Source organism: Lissotriton helveticus, chromosome 5_1 (assembly GCF_964261635.1).
Source record: "Lissotriton helveticus chromosome 5_1, aLisHel1.1, whole genome shotgun sequence".
Lineage (NCBI taxonomy): Eukaryota > Metazoa > Chordata > Amphibia > Caudata > Salamandridae > Lissotriton > Lissotriton helveticus.
The window spans coordinates 261577902-261596236 of record NC_136065.1 but is presented as its reverse complement, the minus strand read 5'-3'; the positions used below and the strand labels follow the sequence as shown (position 1 = coordinate 261596236).

General features: G+C 39.0%; 1 protein-coding gene across 4 annotated transcripts in view; it reads left to right on the top strand.

Annotated features, from left to right (window-relative positions):
• The window catches only part of GRIN1 (glutamate ionotropic receptor NMDA type subunit 1), a 778837-nt gene that overhangs the window by 502510 nt on the left and 257992 nt on the right, over positions 1–18335 (top strand). For all 4 annotated transcript variants that reach the window (XM_078642154.1, XM_078642156.1, XM_078642155.1 and 1 more), the window contains exon 16: positions 4035–4192. In XM_078642154.1, coding sequence (XP_078498280.1) covers positions 4035–4192 — 158 coding nt within the window. The remainder of the gene's footprint in view (positions 1–4034; positions 4193–18335) is intronic.

The window sequence follows — 18335 nt, the reverse complement described above, 5'->3', positions numbered from 1 at the left end:
GGTTACCAGCCTTTATTAAAGGTATGGACACTCGTTGTTAGCAGGCTGGATTAGCAGCCTTCCGAAACGCCAACACGTTTTGAGTTTCCTCTTTATCACAGGCTGTTGGAAATATCGTGCCGTGGGGGGGGAGCTCCCTTAATTAATACATAGTCCCACCCTAATGGGCTCAATGAAGACTTGTGGAAATTGTAGTCCCGGTTATTCCATAAAAGTAAAAGGTGCACTTATTTCTGCCAAATGAAGCCCAAAGTGGGCCCCGCTTGTTACGGTGTCTTCAATCCTTCATGCAGACTCCACGATGTGGATGGTGAATCCCCTCCAAGTGGTACCCTTGAGATCCTGGGCTGGTGCTGCCGCGGCGGATGAGCCTCCGCCTTCATATTTAAACACATGGTAACTCACTTGAGACGCACACAGTTCTGCACAAGGTTACCAGCCTTTATTAAAGGTATGGACACTCGTCGTTAGCAGGCTGGATCAGCAGCTTTCCGAAACGCAGACGCGTTTCGAGTTTCCTCTTTGTCACAGGCTGTCATTAAGATCATGCTGTGGTGGGCAGCTCCCTTAATTAATACATAGTCCCACCCTGATGGGATCAATGAAGACTTGTGGGGGATGTAGTCCCGGTTATTCCATCAAAGTAAAAGGTGCACTTATTTCTGCCAAATGAATCCCGAAGTGGGCCCCCTCTTGTTACGGTGTCCTCAATCCTTTGTGCAGACTCCATGATGTGGACAGTGAATCCCCTCCACATGGTGCCCTTGAGATCCTGGGCTGGTGCTACCTCGTTCACATCGTGGAGTCTGCACGAAGGATTGAGGACACCGTAACAAGCGGGAACCCACTTCGGGCTTCATTTGGCAGAAATAAGTGCATAACTTAACCTAGTGTTGGCAGCGATCTTGGAAGTCGGCTTCAAGCCGAGGACCCCCCTAAAAAGTGAAAATAAAGAAAAAGGGGAAGAGTAGGAATACCCTATGCCTCAAGCCATTGCCACCCCACAGGTCCAACTCCAGCAATGTCCTGGGTGCCTACCCCTGGGCAATGTTGTTTGCTATGGCATGGCGGAAGCATTGCTCCCGCCATGCCATAGCAAACAAGTGCTCCAGTTTGAGCAAGCAGGAGCATTTTGCTCTTGCTTGCTCAAAGCATAGCACACTTTGCTTTATACACCCAGGGATCTGCATGTCAGCAGCTACCTGGGTGTCCCAGGGGCTAAAATTGGCCTTGGGAGGGGGGCAGTGCATCCCCCTCCCTTTTTGTAATTAAATATTTAAAAATGGGGCAGGCACCAGAGGTGGGGCCCCTGGGGCCCAAAAGGGTCAAGGGAAATGGTTCAATGCACTTTGGAATATGAGCTCATCCTTGTTAGGCCTGCTTACCCTAGACAGGGAATTCGTTTCCTCAGTTCGCAAGTCTGTAGAAAAAACAGTTCCAAAAATATAATCCCGTCTAATTGCACAATTATTCTAACGCATGTTCATTGCCGGAAAATACTTCCTCAAACTCTCGCTAGAGCTTTTGGTCACTGGTCCAAAAATATAAAAGTGTCCTTTGTGTAACTTGTGTCAACGCTGTCGGAGAGCTTTGGGAGAACAGTGTGGTCCCCTTTCGTACATGAAAACATTGATTTTACATTTTATTTGCATTTTTGATCAATCCTAGATACTCAAAAACAAAACAAATGCAGCATAAAATATGCAAAATGTACAACAAATAGATCATGCTACGGAGGAAAGAAACCACACATAAATTACAGATGCAAGTGTATAGTAAAGATATAAGAATATTTATGAAATACCCACACCAGAAACACAATTGGGGGTGTATAGGGAGCATCACATGACAACATAGGTAGGCGAAGAAACTTGGGGTTCCAAACCTTTGCCTTTCGCTCAAATCAACAAACAATTATTTTGCACTCTAGTCATATGACTCCTCTTGATGGGCTGAATAGGAATGATAGTCCTGTCATATTGAGATAAATATTTCTTATTTATAAAAAATGTGGGCCTAATATTCTGTACATTTTCGCAATTAATCAAAAACAGTACACCTTGGAAAACTGTAGTTCCCTCTGCTTGACTGAACACGGCCCGACCAAGGCATAACCTCCAGCTTGAATCTAAACGCAGTCATGACGTGTGAGTGTTTTAATTACCCCTCACGTCATACTTAACAAAATATTCACTATGAAAAGCTCTGTACTGACATGCTGTTTTCGAGCTCCAGAGAAATCCATTTTGCTACATACTTCCTGCCTGTACCATGGTAGGCCTATTCATAATGTGAAATTGTCATTGTTTTGTATGTAACTAGATGTGTACTGACACATCAGATGAAATTAAGTCAAAAGGGGCTGATTAATATTCAGCAGGGGATGGTTTTAGATGAAGCTTAATTACATTTTGTACCCTGAGTTGTCAATCTGAACGATGATGTGATCACTTTATGCTGCCAATGTGATTTTCGCTGTGAATTTAATTATATAAGACCACACATTTGGAGGTAAGCCATTGTTCAAGTTTGGTCCGACATGGAGAGCGGACCCTCGTCAATCTGCGTTTCTTCCTTAGGATTTACAACATTTTTGCTCTGGCACTTGACTTCATGTCAGACTCTGTGCTGCATCCAATTGGTCCTTATGCTATTTCCCTATATTAATTCACCATGCATTCTGACAAACTATTATTTTTGCCTTCTGTATTGCACTTTAATATTTAACCCCTCCGCTGCGCCGAAGGTTCCGCATTAGTGCGGAACGTTCTATTGCGCGGGCGGGGACGGAACGTTCAGCGGACGTGCGCAGCACTACCGAGGTAGTGCACGCGACGTCCGCTGAACGTGCGCCGCATGCACGGAAGGGGTTAATAAACCTACATTGTTTATAAACTTTACTGAACTTGAGCCTTCTTGACTTAAGGCTTCTTTAATTGACTATGCTGATACATTGCAAAAAACACAGTTGATGGACAGAATGTAGAACAATGTCATACATTCACCCCAGTACAAGGATCTGGGCCTAAATCCATCGTTTTTTTGCACTCCACACCACCCTGGGTTAGACACTGGCTATATGCAAATCAGCTCTGACCCTGTGCCTCATGGGAACAGTCCAGTCCGAACTACCAAGCCATGTCTTTCCCAGACCGGAATCAAGCATCCAAGGACCGGTTTCTGGCTATCAGCCTTCATTCAGCCTGGATGGCTTGACTCCAGTGGTGTGGAGAGCCTGGGACTCACGTCTGAGCATACCCAGCCCACTCGGGGTGAAAATTGCAAAAAACACAGTTGATGGACAGAATGTAGAACAATGTCATACATTCACCCCAGTACAAGGATCTGGGCCTAAATCCATCGTTTTTTTGCACTCCACACCACCCTGGGTTAGACACTGGCTATATGCAAATCAGCTCTGACCCTGTGCCTCATGGGAACAGTCCAGTCCGAACTACCAAGCCATGTCTTTCCCAGACCGGAATCAAGCATCCAAGGACCGGTTTCTGGCTATCAGCCTTCATTCAGCCTAGATATGCTGATACATTGCCTCGTGTTCTTGAGGTTAAAACCATCTCTGATCCTGCAGAGGTGCCTTATCTTAGATTATCTGATAAAATAGCATCAACAACATATTTCTGGGTTGATTTTTCAGATGTCTAAGACCCGTGTAGTTCTCTTCCTGTTCAGTTCAGAGCACCAGCTCTCTCTCTTGCACATCCATGCATTATAACTAGGTGCTTGCTTCGTCATTGTCAAAGTTTATGCTATATTTAGCTAATAGCAGATCAAGTCCATTTAAGCATATATTCTGAGTGTAGAGGCTTTAGTTTTAGCATTCACTGTACTTTTTAATGTAAATATAAAATTATATAATCGTCATCAAAGACATTGTCAAATGGTTGTCTCGCTCAGAGAAAAACGAGCCAGGATAATTTTGATATCGTGCAGAAAAATGTTTCTACTTTTATCCTCACTAACTTAACTATATGACTGCTGCTCCTAAAGTATTATATGTTCACTTTTTATTCCAGCTGCGCAACCCTTCTGACAAGTTCATCTATGCCACGGTGAAGCAGAGTTCAGTGGATATTTATTTTCGAAGGCAGGTCGAGCTGAGCACCATGTACCGGCATATGGAGAAACACAACTATGAGAGCGCTGCTGAAGCCATCCAGGCTGTCCGGGACAAGTAAGGACTCCTTCATAGGTCACAGGGCTGCATCCTTCCTAGGCAAAATGGTCACCAGGAAAATAGTTTTCTGACAACTCAATATAAGGTTATGGTGTATATATTCACTGAAAAAAACAAAGGTGAATGTGATATGTTGTAGTTAGGTGTGATAATAGGATATGATTTTTTTTTAAACCTTAGAACTTCACTGAAAAAACTAAATATTAAAATGACGTAATAGGTGAAAATTTCAATGCCACGTAATGTTTTGAACTACAAAAAAAACACAGAAATTCACTGGTTATAGTTTCAAAGCTAACTATAACTTGCGCCATCGCCAATGAACTGCTGATTCCCTCACATATTTCATCACTCATGATATGTTCTGTGACATAATTTATGACATCACTGATGATATCATCCAAGCTACTTTTGTGTATATTACCCTATAAAGGAGTATTGCATTAGAAGTATAACAGTATGATGAAAATAGCTCACAATAATATGAAGCATCATTAATGCCATTTCACATACAACCTCCATATATATATATATATATATATATATATATATGTGCGCGTGTGTTTATATATAGATATATGTGTGGGTATATATATATATATGTGTGTGTGTATATATATATATATATATATATATATATATATATATATATATGTGTGCGTATATATATATATATATATATATATATATATATATATATATATCTCATTAATGCCATTTCACATACAACCCCTATATATATATATATATATATATATATATATATATATATATATATATATATATATATATATATATATTGTGCTCCAACTCTTGACAGTTTCCAAGAAATATATGTGTGTGTGTATATATATATATATATATATATATGTATGTATATATATATATATTCACTGAAAAAACCATAGGTTATAGACCATATATAGTTAGGAATTAGCATTTACAAAACCTTGAAAATTCACTGAAAAAACCATAGGTTATAGACCATATATAGTTAGGGATTAGCATTTACAAAACCTTATTTTACTCACACAAAACCATTGAAATTCCATATATAGTTAGTTGTACTAACTATATATCGCGCACCCGCAATCCACTGCTGATCATGTCACATATTACATCATTCATGACATGGTCAGTGACATCACTGATGACATCACTGATGACATCTCAAATGACATCACTGATGACATCACTGATGACATCTCAATGACATGACTGATGACATCACTGATGACATCTCAAATGACATCACTGATGACATCTCAAATGTCTTACATATTGAAGAATGAGTGGATGTATAAGTGTCTGGATGAAGGATTTAGTAGGTGCATGACTGAATGTATGAGTGAGTGATTAAATGTGTGTCACTGAGTGCATGGGTTAGTGAGTAAACTGTCTTAATTTGTGCATCATTATGTCTGTTGTTCTGTAAACTGCTCCATGTGTTGATCAGTAGCTATATGAGTAAGTATATGGGTTATTGATTGGTTGCCCAAGTATTTGTATGGGAGACTGAGTGTGTGTGTGGGTGGCTGGGAGGGGTATGACTCTGTGCATAGATGTGTAAGCAGTTGATTCACTAGATATATGGATTCAAAAGTGCATGTGGAAACAGGTGTATGGGCGGTTGACTGAGTGCATTGGTGAGTGAATGGATATCTGAGTGCTACATGTCAAAGTAAGAACATATGTAAAACACAGTACATGTGAGAGTTGACATATATAAATAACTGTGCATAAGAGCCAATGAATGTGTGAGTGGCTGTATTGATCATTGTGAACTTGTATCAGGGATTGTAAAAGAGAGTAAATATGTGTTAGTATATGTTTGAATAAGTAAGGTATGTATAACTGTATAGTTGAGGAAATGGAGGTGTAATTGATTCTTTGCATGACTGAGTAGGTGTGTGAGTAACTCCATGGATGAGTGACAGTCTGTGAGTGTCTGTTTACACTGAGTGTATCTAAGGTTATTTTAGAGTCTGAAGAAGTTCATCGTATTATCACATGAATGATGTCATCAGTGATGTCATCAGTAATGTCAAATGAGATGTCATCAGTGATGTCATCAGTCATGTCATTGAGATGTCATCAGTGATGTCATCAGTGATGTCATTTGAGATGTCATCAGTGATGTCATCAGTGATGTCACTGACCATGTCATGAATGATGTAATATGTGACATGATCAGCAGTGGATTGCGGGTGCGCGATATATAGTTAGTACAACTAACTATATATGGAATTTCAATGGTTTTGTGTGAGTAAAATAAGGTTTTGTAAATGCTAATCCCTAACTATATATGGTCTATAACCTATGGTTTTTTCAGTGAATTTTCAAGGTTTTGTAAATGCTAATTCCTAACTATATATGGTCTATAACCTATGGTTTTTTCAGTGAATTCCAATGGTTTTTTAATAGCTAATATCAAATCCTTTACAATGTATTCTTCTTTAAATCGAAAAATATTTTTTACATGTTTTTAATACAATTTTTTTTTAAATTATTTTTATTGTTTCGCTCCCGGTACGCGAACCGGTTAGCTTCCCGTTAGCTCAATTCGGAGCCGCGACCCGGTCCGCGAACCGGTAAACGTTCCGTTTGCGCAACTGTCGCGTTAGAAAACAACATCGTGACGCGTCGCGTCAGCATGACGTTTCGCGTTTTCGCGTGATACGTCATATGACGTGCTACGTTAGCGTACCCGGAAGCGCAGCGGTACGCGAACCGGAAGCGATCCGCGGCGCGGCGCGGACCGCGTAACGTAAACACAGCAGGTCATGTGACTCGGTAATAACACTTTTCATTGGTTCATTTCACTTTTGGTTTCCTAATGATGTAATACTAGGTCATGTGATCTAAAATTAACACTTTTCATTGGTTTAGAACTTTTGCTTCTCCCAAATGATGAAAACCCCTCCTTCTTTCCTCACTCTGACTTTCATCTTGGTGAGAGAAAGACCCTTTATTTACATTGTGACATGGCTTCATTAGTAGCTTCAGCTGGTTCTAACCCACCACCTCCACCAAATCCAAAGAAGAGAGGACCACCTGCTGAAGTAATTTTACAACAAGAAGAGGAAGAACAGGAAGAGGAGGAAGAGGAGGAAGAGCCAAGGTTTTTGCCAGAGGAGCCCAGGAGGTTTAATCGAAAAGAGAACTACATTTGGCAATTCTTTAAATTTCCTGAGGGGCAAAAAAAAGTAAATGCACGCTACGTGTTTTGCCGTATATGCGGTGATAGACTGTCAAGGGGGACTGAAAAAAAGTACAGTTACGGCAATTACACTATGCATCGGCATATGAGTAGGTGGCATCCTAATAATTATAGTGCTGCCCAGCTACGTGATGAGCAACAAAATCCCCCTGCGATGGCAAGAAGATCGGTTGTTCCAGAAGTGTCGGGACCAGAGGCGAGGGAGATGATCCCAAACATTCAAATGTTGTTTGGGGAAGTGAAGCAAGTGTGCGTGCACTGCAACCAATTCATTTGCTACAGGGAAAGTAGCATCATTTTGATTATGAGAGCTATTGAAAATCATGTTTGCCCGAAACGCCCCAAAAAATAAATTCTTTTTTTTTTGTTGCTCCTGTTGAGCCCTTTACAATGGATCGTTTTCGTTTCCCCCCCCAAAAAAAACCCCAAAAAAATATAAAAACGTTCAGAAAATACAAAAAAAGTAAAAAACATGTTAAAAAAATACTAAAAAAAATATAAAACAACAAAAAATTTTTAAAAAAAGTTCTTTTCAGAACTACCTCCCCGTTATAAAAAAATTGGTAGAATATTTGGAACTCTGCCAACCTCTATTTCTTTTAGTTCGCTCCCCGGAGCGCTACCCGGTACGCGAACCGGAAGCTAACCAAAAAAATTATTTTTAAAAAAAAGAACAGTAAGTATAAGGGAAGGAAACAGACAGTTATGTGAAAAGAAAGACAGCTCTAGGGAGTAAACAAGGGATACTGTTACCCACAATCCACTGCTGATGATGTCACATATTACATCATTCATGACATGGTCAGTAACATCATCAGCAGTGGATTGCGGGTAACAGTATCCTTAGTTTACTCCCTATAGCTGTCTTTCTTTTAACATAACTGTCTGTTTCCTTCCCTTATAGTTACTGTTCTTTTTTTAAAATTTTTTTTTTGATCAGTCAGAAACAGTGACATTAATAGAAACAGAGAGAGTGAACAAGAGTGAAGAACTATGGTCCTCCTCAGCCACCCTCAGAAAACCAAGGGGGTCAAGATACATGTACCGTGCCCCCTTCTACCCATTCTGAACATTATTTGCCCTCCATCTTGTATCTTGATTCGACCGAAACACAAAATGGTGGACTCCCGTAACGCTGCTGGTTTGCGAACCGGGCCGCTTCCCGGGAAGCGGTCCAAAAAAAAAGGTGGGAAAGTAATTCACAGACACTAAGAGTAATAGAGACGGAGTGAGTGAACAAGACTGAGGAACTATGAGAAGAGAGGGACTGAGAAAAAGAGTGGAAGGAGTTGAGTAAGTAGGTAATAGAGAAAGGAATGAGGAAAGTAGCAAAGGCAGGAAACTGAGGGTTAAAGAAATGAAGCAGTGGAACTAATAGTAGGTGAATGTGATAGAAATGTAACGAAAAGAGTACAAAATATTTACCTTATAATTGCCGTTAAATTACTCACTTTTTGTTTTTATACTTTCAATCTGTGAAAGAGAGAACCAACATTTGAAAAATATTAAAACATGTATTTAAAAATTACAAAAGACAAGGGAAAAGATTGAAGGACAAATAGTTTTTCAACAACTTTGACACTGACAGAAGCTTCTGCTTCTCCAGGCCCCCTACACAGTCCTAAAGATATACATTTTAAACTAACAGTATCTTGATGCAGATGAAGTGAGGCCTATCTTAAAACATGGTGCATCTTTTGCATTGCTCTTGTTTCAGAAAAGTGTCGCTTCAGGATGCCAATAACATGTCTTCTATCCAGAGGTTTGTTTGAGGTGAGGCCTACTCAGAGTTCAAGATGAGATTTACACTTGTTGAAGTGTACAGAGGAGATAATATCTGTGAAAGTCTACCAATGAAGTGAGTCATGTCCACTGCACTCTTCAACAAAGTACAAACCTCCTATGTTTCCCTGGACAGACCTAAACTTGATCTGCACAATGTGATTCGTAATGATAGGAAACACAGGTGATGTAATTGAAATACGTGCAATTTATTTTGCTCATTTCACAATCACATCACTTGTGTTTCCTTTGCTTAGGTATCTCATTGTGCAGATGTAGTCTAGCATATGAAAGAATACGCAGAAGTGCAGCACTGTATGCAACACCTTTGACACTTACAGAAGCCTCACCTTCTCCATGCCTCCTACACAGTTCTACATGTACATCATAAATGCAAACAGTACAGAATTAATTATACATGTTAAATGGTTTATTTTTGCTGTTCTCAGAATGTATCAAATTTCACTAAAAACAGTGACTTGAAGGTATTCATCATGTAACAGCGGGGAAAAAAAAACACAATCAAAATGATTGTGTTTAAAAAACCCATACAACATCAGAAATCAAAATTCAGAACTCCTTAAAGTTAACTTACTTTCCATGACGTCCAAGGATGTCCTATGAACAGCTTACACTCTTTTGTGCTGTTATTACTTTCAGCCCGCCACTTTCTGAAAGAAAATCTCCATCGTTTTTAAAAACACGTTACATGCAATAAATGACTTCTTGCTCTCTACCACAATTTTCCACAAGGCCAAATCTGGTCAGAGCCATTTATAACTCTTGGATTTCTTGTAAGCCAATCCCGTCATTTGGCATTTCCGCAACTTTCAGAATTAAAATGTTGAAGATCATTTTCACAATCCTGGAATAGTAATATCTTCCCCTTCTTGCTCAGTCATGTTCTACATTTCCTATGACACTGATACTGCTTACTATGAAGCAGACTTACACTACCTCTATGACTACTACAATTATTTAATTCTCTACATCACTTTTAATCACAAAGCAATGTAAAACAGTAGACAGCATTGCAGACTTACATTCCCTCTACTCCATGTTTTGATTGGCTGCTTCAATTAGCTTATAAAAAGAAACAGTTTTTCTGAACTCATTGAAAGTGCACGTATTTCTTCATGACGTCCAGTCCTATGGTTAGAAGTTATGTCTCTGAACTACACTTATCCTCAAGGCCAAATTGTGTAGGAGCCATTAGAACTTCTTGAAATTCCACAGAGCACATCCCGAGATTATTTCCCTAAAATTTTGGTTTTAAAAACACCAGGTAAGAGTTTTTAAGGTCATACGGCAATTTTTTTTTGAAAATTAAAACAGAATCATTGCAGAATGACCAGCCATTTCTAGACTTTAAATAAGCTGTGTAATGTCCTGATGTTATTGAAGGGCCGTCATGATATATAATTGCTGCAGTTACAAAAGTCCTTCCTGATATTGACAACTGCGAAGCTACAAAATTTTTAATTAAAGTTGTCAATTTTGTTCCATCAGGCCTACATCGTTGGAACATTAAAATGACATACTGGCCATATGTTCGTATAAATAATGTGGACATCATTTCAGATTTACATTGGCTACACTCCATGTTGTGATCAGCTGCTTTTACTAGCTTATTAAAGGAGACTGATTTACTGTCTGGCAAAGTTAAATATATAAATCTTTCTGAGTCTACACTAGTAGTACTTGATACCATACAGTTCTCGCAGTCATGCTGCCATTGATAAGAAAGCCCAAACAGGTGATCTACATCTACGCCTTCAGCATGCAATACATCAAGCATATACATTAAAAACTCCTGACAATCTTGCTGAATATTTTGAGAGAATTGTGTTTGGCCTGAACATCTGTCTAACAGATTTCGAATTTCAGACACACTTTCTATGTTTCTTCTATCAGTGCTACATTTCTCTAACACAGAATTTAACAAACTGCAAAGTCTTTGATCAGAATTGACCACAATCTCTTCTTTTACATTTTTTAGAGAAAACAAAACGTTAACCACTACATTAGAATAGCAGTTGACACCAGAACTGTTTTCAAACTGAAAACCAACAACATCTTCAACAGAATCCTTTTTGTTTCTGCTTGTAATTTTAGGTTCATTGACTTTTTGTCTTTTTGCTACAACCTCCCCAGTATTGTTCTCATTTCTTCGTTTCCGGCCTACCACACGTTTCTCAAACAAAGGATACTGAGGCAAATGTGGCGCATACTCTCTTCTTAACCTATTGTATTCCTTAACACAATCTAGATCCGCACAAATGTTTGTGACATCACACTCAATCAAGTACAATCCCGATAAAGTTCTAACTCGTGACAATGCCACATATGCCATACCCTCCTTGAACACAGAACTGCCAATATTCACCAATGCACTGTCTACACTTAAACCTTGCGATTTATGGATTGTCACCGCATATGCCAAGCAAACAGGAAACTGCTTACGGCGAACATATAAGTCTTTTACAAGCAAAAATCTAGCAGAACAGCGACCAATTAGCTGTACTTCCTCAATGCCATCAAATTTAATTTTTAAAAATTCAATTCCATCTCTATTTCTGTATTTCACAAAATCAACAACATTACCCATTGATCCATTTACCAGACCTCTTTCAACATGTAAATTCCTTCTTAAAATTATACGGCAGTTCAAGCACACATTCAGAGTCTTTTCAAAACCTGCAGTTTTAGATATACTCTTCTCTAATGAATCCAATTTTGTTTTCAGATTCTCAGACAAAATAATTGTTGATCCCATATGCTCTACTCTATCAATAGCTTCCAGTTTCACAATCTCTTGCTTTTCTAAATGCAACATTTTGTTGTTAAATTTGGCACATTCTGCAAGAGTTGGCATCAAACATATTCCAGATTTCTTCTCAGTAATTTTCTGAAAAATATTCTCAGGCACAACATCTTGTTCTGGATATAAATTTGACAGTAATCGTGCATGTAAAGCTTCTTTCCCATGCTTGGTCACTCTTCCAATTCTAACATCTTGTAGAATAGTCTTGTAAACTTCATCCTTTGCCTGACGCATATTTTCATGCAGTTCAGCATAATTGAAGTTTAACCATATATTGACGTTGCCAATGCTGCCTAGGCACTTCCTGGTATCTTCATGCGTGAGCATTTTGAACACAGGTTGCCCTTTCACTGGTGTCAGCTGCAGAAGATCTCCGAAAACAATGATGTGTTTGCCACCAAATAACACATCATACTCTGTTTTGAGAACTTCTTGCATCCTCAAATGCACAAAGGCAAGCATGACATTGGAAACCATGCTTACTTCGTCAATGATAAGAAGCTTCATTTTCCTCAAGATTCTTGAAACTTCAAAACAAGCATCTCCAGATAGCTTGTGATATTGTAATTTGTTGTCATGCTCCACTGGCAGCATCAGTAAACGATGTAAAGTAATCCCTTTAATATTATGTGCTGCCAGTCCAGTTGGAGCAGTGACAACACAAGACAGCGATGACTCTGTCCTTTCCTGCAAATAGCATGAAATTGCTTTAATGAGGAAACTTTTTCCAGTTCCCGCTTCTCCACTCACGTACAGTCGGACAGGCTTCAACGACGTACATGAGCACTCTTTCTTATCATGACTTAATCCATGATCAATTTGCATGGTAACTTCGTCATATATTTTCCTCTGCTCAACGTTGAGTTGTCTTTCCAACTCTTCTAAGTTAACCGCATCCTCTTGAGCATGTGCCATGGCTCTTTCCACTTCATTCATAGCAGTGGCAGCTTCATTTTCAATAACAGGTCCTCCTAGTGGATCCTGACTCAATGAAGCAGAACTCTGACTGTCCTGAGAACTGTCTCTGGCAATCTCGGCTGCAATCGTTGCTTCCTGCTCAATTTCCGCATTCAACATTTCTACATATTTGGGAAAAGCAGGACATTCTATGGTCTCCTTGGCGGCATTGAAAGAGTCTTCGTAACAGAGGAAATCTCCAAGCAGTTCCTCTTCTGCACGCCAAGGCTTGAAAAGTTGCAAAAGTGCTAAATAGAAAAACTCCTTTTTTTCAGGAGATTCGCCACTCAATTTTCGATGGTTTACCAAGTGGCATTTTCTTTGCTTGACCAGACATCCCTCACTTCCTATTACAGCATACACTCCTTTCTCAGTATCTTCTTTGATGTTCCTATTGAATATGTAATTTTGCAGAACCTCATACAGACAAGCATTCTCGAGGTGACTGCTTCGATTTGGATAATATGTATCCAACATGTTTGTCTTCAAAATGTCGGTACTGTTTGGCTCCTTTTCCGCCAAATACTCAATTTCCCGCACAGGCTTGAGAACTCGATTACGCGTTGCTGCAAGACCACGACTCGCCCAAACGATACTCCTGGACTTGGCATAGAGACTTGCTGAAGACAACCGGTCAGAACATTCGTACGCTCCGATTTCTCGATGCGACAACATCTTCAGACTGAAACTGTACAACTTCTTGCTGAGGCTCTTTTCATGGGAAATGTCCTCCCACATATCCTTCAATTCTGTCTTCTCTTTTTTGGTGATGTAAGACGTCACATACCGAGCCACAGCCATACAGTTATCAGCCACAAACTGTATATCCATGTTAGCATTCCACATGGACAAAATCACCGGGTTGTAGTCGTTGATGTACTTGGACTCTTCGTTCCTCTTCAAATTGTAAGTGTTTTTAGGTGATTTCTTCATGACATTGTGTCGCAGCGAAGACATCAAACTGTTTACTCTTCCTTTAGAAATCACCGGTCGTGGAAAGCCGAAACGACATTTAGTATAGAACTTGTCCTTGTTTCGGAATTTACGACGGCAGTACTTTCCACATCGATGGCTTTGGAAACGCAGAACTTTTTCTCTTAGGCTTTTCTTCTCCTTTGCGTTTGGAACAGCACACGTAGAATACTGTTGGATGAAACTCATCACTGAGTCTTCTGGATCCGTTCCAAATTTAGGTGCATCCTTGATCCACAGCAACATATGTATATGAGGAGCACCTCTTGCTTGGTACTCCTTTCTCCAGAAGAAATCCAACACCTCTCCAAGAGGTGGATTCTTCTTATTCATGATGAAAGACATCATAGCTTCAAATCTATGATTGAAGTACCTACATACATTGACTGGATCCAAAGAGCACAGTTCTCCGGGTGTCTTGAATTCGATGTTATCTACGTTAGCATTTGCCTCTCGTAGAAATTCAAGTAAGTCTTCCCAGCCATACTCGGCACAGCTCAGAGTGAGGAACCATGTGGGAGTACCTAAGTTCCTCAACATACATTTTAAATCACCATGACGACGGTACCAGTACTCATTAGTACCACGCTGACACGCCATGAGATTAATCAGGTGAGAATCCAAAATACTGTCTTGGACATTGACTTTATCCATAAAGTCACTTGCCGAGATGTTTTGCATGTGTATACCACTTTTCAAGATGTGGTTCACTGCATATGACAGTCCAGACAGATCACTTTCAAACAGGAGATGAAACAAATAAGGAATGCATTGTCGAAACCTAGCATCTCCTGCATACAATCGCAAAGTCCGGTATTCAGAAGCAGGAATTTGATGAGGTCGCTCATCATAGCTTCCTCCCTGACCTGTTGGAAAAAGCTGTGGGAAACACCGAGCTTCCAAACTTTCCTCCCAAACACTAATGGGACTCCCTTTGGCTTGTTTCATTTGAAACAACTCAATAGCATTCCCCATGACTTCCTTGGAATGCAAAGGATGAACACTATAATGTTCATATATTTCTTCACTAGTAGAGGGTTCTACTTTCTCAATTTGACCAGCACACAAATCGCTATCCTCTTCCTCACTTACTTCCTCTTCTGCAACATATACATTCTTATAGTATTTATTATTTTTTTTCAAATACAATGTTGCCTTTTTAACTTTCCTAACATCTACTAAATCTTGCCATATTTTCTTATTCTTTGTCGGAACCCCATTAACTAAGATAACCAGAGGTTCCTCTTCCACTTTTTCTACTCCAATTGTGTTAATGTTTTTCTTCAAATCTAGAGGCAAATAAACAATTCTTCCCTTTAATCCTCTCTGTAAATCTGATGGAGGCAATTTCCCTGTCTTTGGCTCCATTCTTACAATAGCCTGAAAGGGATGGATACTTTGAATCAAAATAGATTCATAAGTATTTAAATCCTTCAATTCAGAAGGAATCTCAACCAATTCCAGATTATTATGAACTGCTCTAGCAGGCATCTGGTTTTGATTCAATTTGCAACAACAATAAGTACACACACGTTGATCCAATCCCAAATCAAAACAATTTTCTACCATCAAGTATGTTGTGAAATCCTTCCATTCACTATTATTTTCCCTTTCACTTTTTGCATATAAATCCACTAACTTAGTCTGATTCTTATAATAAGTGCGTCGACAACACACACAAGTGAAATTAGGCCTCTCACTTGATTTCACCTCAAACGTCGCAATTTCCCTCTGGAAATTATCTGTACTGGAAACCTGTACACTATCTTCCACATGACCCTCTTCTTCTTGCTCAATTTCAACATTCTCCTCTTTACTTCCAAAGTAACAAAACTCAATTTCTTCACATATATTCTTCACATCTATTTCAGAACCATGCAAAAGAGCAGCGCATAATTGTTTAAGCATAATTGCTGGACTCTTAGCATAATACAACATTCTAACTAATTTCCTCACTTTATTATGATGCACTGCTAGCATCCTGAAATGATGAAAAACACTCTGGCATACTCTCCTGGAAAGACAAGCCAGTGAATGACCATGCAAACCTGTCACTTCTCTTACTCTGCAAGGATCTAATTCTTGCAACAACCTTATTTTCTGCTTCAAACTTTTCTTATTAAATGACCGTACAAAATCACAAAGCAAATTGATGGAATCCTGTCGCACACTGCAAATACTACTACACTTCCAGGTGTACACAGGACCCTTAGCACGTCTTCCTAAAACCTCATTACCTAACACCTCTTCTGCCTCTGTTGTCACAAGTTTTTCTTTTTCAACTGGACAACCATCTTTCACTTCATAAGCACGACCACTGGTGTCAACTGCATGCACCAAATCATTATCCTGGAAATAACTCTCCTCATTAAAAAATGCCTCACAGCTTGAACTATGCATCCATTCTCCAGAAAAAACTTCACAAAAATTACTACGATTAACTATTCTCTTCCATCTACTATTTCTTTTGAAATCATAAATTGCCTTGTTTAGTTTCCTAATTCTATTGATTACCAAAATAAATAACTTACGTTTAATTTCAAATGCCTGATCAATAACTTTCTCAATTTTTTTTTTCTCTTATAAAAAAACAGTTTCTGTTGACCTTTCTTAATATTTTTTAACAAATTGCCAATTATCCTGTTGCGGAACATTCGTTTACGAATCTCCCTAAACTGTTGTTTCCTTCTACTATCATGCACAGAGTTATCTCTTGCTCTAGCAGTAACATTTTTCATTGGCCTTTCCTTTCCACTTGAATTCCTTCTCGTTTTATGGACTGAAACATTTTCTGTAGTAATATTTTTTTTACTACACATATTTCTTATGAAATATTTTGTGGTCTTACCCGGTGCTTTCTTCGTGACTTGACAAATCTTTTTGTTAGAGGACTGCTGCTCATTTTTTTTCACCTGCTGTCTTTGACGTTTTGCAGCCTTTCTCTGTCTTTCTATTGTAGGCATGGTGAAATCTTGAAATGATCTGCAGTTGAATCTGTGGTAAAATATAATAAAAAATGTTATTAACCAGTATTACCAAACAGTAAAACAATAACAGTGATCAAAAACTTAACACACTACTTGACATTTTAAATAGAAGATTTTTTAGTCCTTGCAAATTTACAATACAGAAATACCAGAAAAGAAATGACATTTATATTTATGTTACCTATGCTATTTTATATGTGAATCTGATCTAATTTTATGAGCATATTTTAATATTTTATTGAAGACACTACACATAACCTGCTTTTGAAGGTGTCTTTATTTTTAAATTAAACGGTTTACCTTTTTACTTTTTATTAATTATAAATTTTAAAAATAAATGTTTATATTTCCATAGGCTCAAGCAGGTCAGCTTCCCATCCTATGTCATATAATTCGGACAAATCTGCATCCTCATCACGCTCTTCTTCATCTTGATGTTTCAATTACAAGTTCAATGATGAGGTCAAAATCAACTGATTGCAGATTGTCGCTCATGTTGAGGTTGTCTTTATCTTTAAAGAAAGATAACAACAATGAGATGTTGCAGAGTAAGAGACAAATCTCAGAGATTATAATAGTAAAATTGTTTAACAAGAGTAACATTTTGCAGCTATTATTTAGCCATATCCAGCGATGCTGAACAGGTGAAGCCTATGTCTAATTTTTCACTGAACAGGACTCATCTCTTCTTAACCTTGGATAAGCCTCACCGACTCTGTGTCCCCTGCACATACTTAAATGTAAAGGGGCAGATTTATGTTAAATGGCACATCCCCAGGCATGCACCAGTTAACGTGCACCACTGCTCTGCCACCCATGGTGTGCCGCATTTACAATCAGATAGGAGAAACATGCGTCAAAACCCTGCGCCTGCTTGAAGCAGGCATAGGTCTTGACGCAACATTGTGGAGATGGTGCACCCCTGAGCGTTGCTGGAGCTGCATCGAACTTGCGATACAACTCCAGCAATGCGCCACCTTAACGGCACAGATGCGTCACGTATCTGTGCTATTTTTGCCCCATGCTGCGCCGCATTGTAAATGCAGCACACCATGGGTGGCGGAACAGCGGCGCAGGATGACTGGCACATCCCTAGTGATGCTCCAGTCATCATAAATCTATCCCTAAGCTTCTTATCTTGTTAGAGATGAACCACCATATGTATCATCAAACTATTTTGCATTTCCTAAATAGCAAATTTTAAGGAATAAATAGCAATTCTTTACCATTCCTAATTTGCAATGAGCAAATTGCTAATTGCAAATTAGCACCGCCGCTGCATCATAAAAGTGACGCACAGTGACACAAAAGAGGCATACACCTATCATAAATCTGTCCCTAGCATTTTAAATGATTAATCCAGGATGACAATAAGGTGTGGCCTATCCAAAGGTTTGT